The 3,142-nt window shown below is 49.9% G+C and overlaps 1 protein-coding gene across 1 annotated transcript; it reads left to right on the forward strand.

Annotated features, from left to right (window-relative positions):
* The first annotated feature begins 112 nt into the window (after nucleotides 1–112).
* LOC119274198 (ethylene-responsive transcription factor ERF113-like) lies at nucleotides 113–712 on the forward strand. The gene has a single exon (XM_037554859.1). The coding sequence runs from the start codon at nucleotides 113–115 to the stop codon at nucleotides 710–712; it is 600 nt and encodes a 199-aa protein (XP_037410756.1).
* Nucleotides 713–3,142: the final 2,430 nt, after the last annotated feature.

Here is a 3,142-nt window from a genome sequence, read left to right on the forward strand (position 1 = left end):
CCGGATCCGTCCGTCACCGCCCCGCACGCCGCCGCTGCCCCGCAGATCCGCCGCTCCCGGCTCCGTCCGCCACAGCCCCGGCCGCACGCCGCCGCCGCTCCACCGCTCTCCGATGGCGCCGAAGAAGACGTCGAAGGGCAAGTCGGGCTTCTTCGGCGTGAGGCAGAAGCCCTCCGGCAACTGGGGTGTGGAGTTCTCCGACGCCGGAAGGCGTTGGTGGATCGACACGTACGCCTCCGCCCACGAGGCCGCGCGTGCCTACGACGTGGCGGTGTGGCGTGTTGTGAGGCCTCGGTCGCACCTCAACTTCCCAGAGATCGAGACTCGGGCGGAAGCAGAGATGCTTGTGCCGAAGGGCATCAACATGAAGGAGATTACGACGAAGAAGAAGAAGCCGAAGAAGCCGTCGGTTGTCGTCAGTGCTGGCGAGACTGACGAGGAGGCGATGGCGAGGTTTGCTCGGGAGCATCCGGAGTACGTCCAGGCCGAGCTGGAGTACTACTGGCAGCGTGAGGCGGAGCAGAAGAAGAAGGGGCCGAAGAAGGAGTACGAGGCCGGTCCATCGACGGTGATCCCCATCGAGTCCTCTTCCGAGGACTGGGCAGACTTCTCAGACGAGGAGGAGGAGGAGGAGGAGGAGGAGGAGGGGTGCGACGACCCGACGAAGGAGGAGTTCTGGGCGCAGTTCCGCAGCTCCGACGATGAGGAGTAGTTTATCTAGTAGTTTGAATAAGTAGTAGTTGAAGTTCATGTATGAAACTATGTTGAATTTGATGTTTGAACTATGTTGAATGAGCTAGTAGTATGTTGTTTTAAGAAATTTGCACCTTCATTTTGGACCATCTACTGGAGTTGCTCTTTTGGACCATCAATTTGGACCATCTGTTGGAGTTTGAGCTTTTTTCGGAGCTTCAAAACGCAGTTTTTGGCGGTCCAAATTTTATATCTCCGGTTTTGGACCACCAAATTTTGGACCATCTATTGAAGATGCTCAGCTTCTTCTTGCATGAGTTCTACTCGCTTCTTGCGCATGTGCTTTGCCTGACGAACATGCGCTAAGTAGTTTTTTCTCATTTGGGGTTTTATTTGCAGAGTGATTCCGGCTCTCAAGCTTGTCAGGGTATGCAATTTCGATGCTTTAGATATTTATCTAGGTACATCTTAGCGTTGTGTATGTGTAGTCAGAAATATACTGCCTGTTTTACTCACGTGGTGTGTATTGGTGTTTAGAATTTCGGCATGTACTCATTCACACTGAGAGGTTAAGGTATCTCAAGTTTCCCATGGAGCCTAGCAAATGAGGTATTTGGCTATTTTTCCCTGGTAAACAGTTCCAGCTAAGGTCCAGGTGCAGGTGCTTTAGACGCTTGAAAGACAGCAGAGAGGAACTTATCTCGCCGAATAAAGCACTGGCACCACCACATACATCATACTCCCCATAGGTGTCAAACGCCACCTTCGGATTGCGAAGGTGAAGCTTGATGGCATGACATGTTCGGTTGCTGCAACTGACGCCTCTCCACCGGCAGCAGTCCTGTCCTTGTCACGAGGCAAGGAGGTTGGTGTTGTTGCTTGGAATGCTCTCTTCCAAGGAAAGCAAGGCGGCCCTCTCGACAGGGATGAAATATGCTTATGCTGATGAGAATGAGCAAGAGATTGGTTGTGCGACACATTCTGGGAGGAGTTGTCTAGCTGGAAGAGTGCTAAAGGCTCAGTGTTACTCCCTTTGTCTCATAATATAAGAGCATTTTTGAATGAGTAATATTTATTAGCCAGAGCCATACTAAACTCACGAAGTCTTCGGTCAAAGTCCTGGTCCTTCGGGGCGCCACGGAGGCCCCATTCAATCAAGTCTCGTCCATACCAGACTACCAGGACAGTCTTGTGGGCAGACTATGATGGGAGTCACCGGTCACTCTGAGTACTTGTCCGACCACGACGACGCTGGAGCAGGGCTGGTTACTGTTTCAAATCCGACCAGATTCTTTCTTTCTTTTTCACATTTCCGTTGAAACTCTAGATTTTAGAACTTCACACAACATAAGTACTTTGAAGCATCTTTAATCGATCCCCTATAATTTAAGGAGTAACCGTCGAGTATCCATTAAATAAGTATATTTGCTTCCCTGAAAGTGTGGTTTTTAATCGAACCCTACTCCATGAAACTTACATTTTTTTTTTTCGAAAAGGAAAATATATTAATATCACGAAGATACTGATTACACTCAGTCTCTGCGCCAACAAGATAGCACAAAAACATTTAGGATGCACACAGCCCGAAAAGAAAAGAAAAAAAAAGGAAAAAAGAAAGGCATCATCACAGTGATCAACTCCTCTCAGTAGCAGCACTCAAACCACCACCAAAGACAACACCTAGAAAACATAAAAAGTCTTCAAAAGTGACACCTTCAAGAAGAAAACAGTGCACGAGCATCGTCATCGCCCGATTCAAGATCTTAGGTTTTCACCCTGGAGAAGACCTAGCTGTCAAAACAATACCTCCAGCAAGGTAATTTCAGGCACAACCAATGAAGGTCAGACGTGAGATTCGCCCTAAAAGTCAGGGCTCGGCACCCGAGGAGCACCACTAAAATTGAAATCCTCCAGTGCTGCCGCCCCCACTTGTCACTGCTGCTTCTGAAAGTTATCAAACACATAGCTGACTCCATCACCTCCAAGGCCCACTCCGCCTTATTGATCCTTCCATCTCAACCATCATGACTTTCTCTGACGTTGTCCATGCCATGAAAATCAAGATACCAACGTGTCCCATGGTGTCAACAAACAACAGAGTTTTGCGGCGCGCCCTCATGAAGCTCAGTAGCCTGATATGGACGCACACGACCAGATTCGAACCGATCCAAAAATCCTTGGGCAAGATCTCTGACAGTAACACGTAGACAGCCAGATCGAGGAGGATCGATCATGCAGATCTTTGTCGTGATGCAATAAGAGCACAAAGACTGTCACCACAATACTGCATCCACCACACCGACGACAATGCCACCATGGCGGAAAACACCGGCCTGCGCTGCCCATGGCTCACGGCTCTAGGCGCCAGTCTGACGAAGCCGGCACAGCTGCCCCGGCATAGCGCGGTGATGATGACCACATTGGGACAAGCAGCACTGGCGAGGACAAC

This window comes from Triticum dicoccoides, chromosome 3B (assembly GCF_002162155.2).
Source record: "Triticum dicoccoides isolate Atlit2015 ecotype Zavitan chromosome 3B, WEW_v2.0, whole genome shotgun sequence".
In the NCBI taxonomy this organism is placed as follows: Eukaryota; Viridiplantae; Streptophyta; class Magnoliopsida; order Poales; family Poaceae; genus Triticum; species Triticum dicoccoides.

Coding starts and splice junctions, on each gene's coding strand:
- LOC119274198 (XM_037554859.1), top strand. CDS start 113: ATGGCGCCGAAGAAGACGTCGAAGGGCAAGTCGGGCTTCTTCGGCGTG.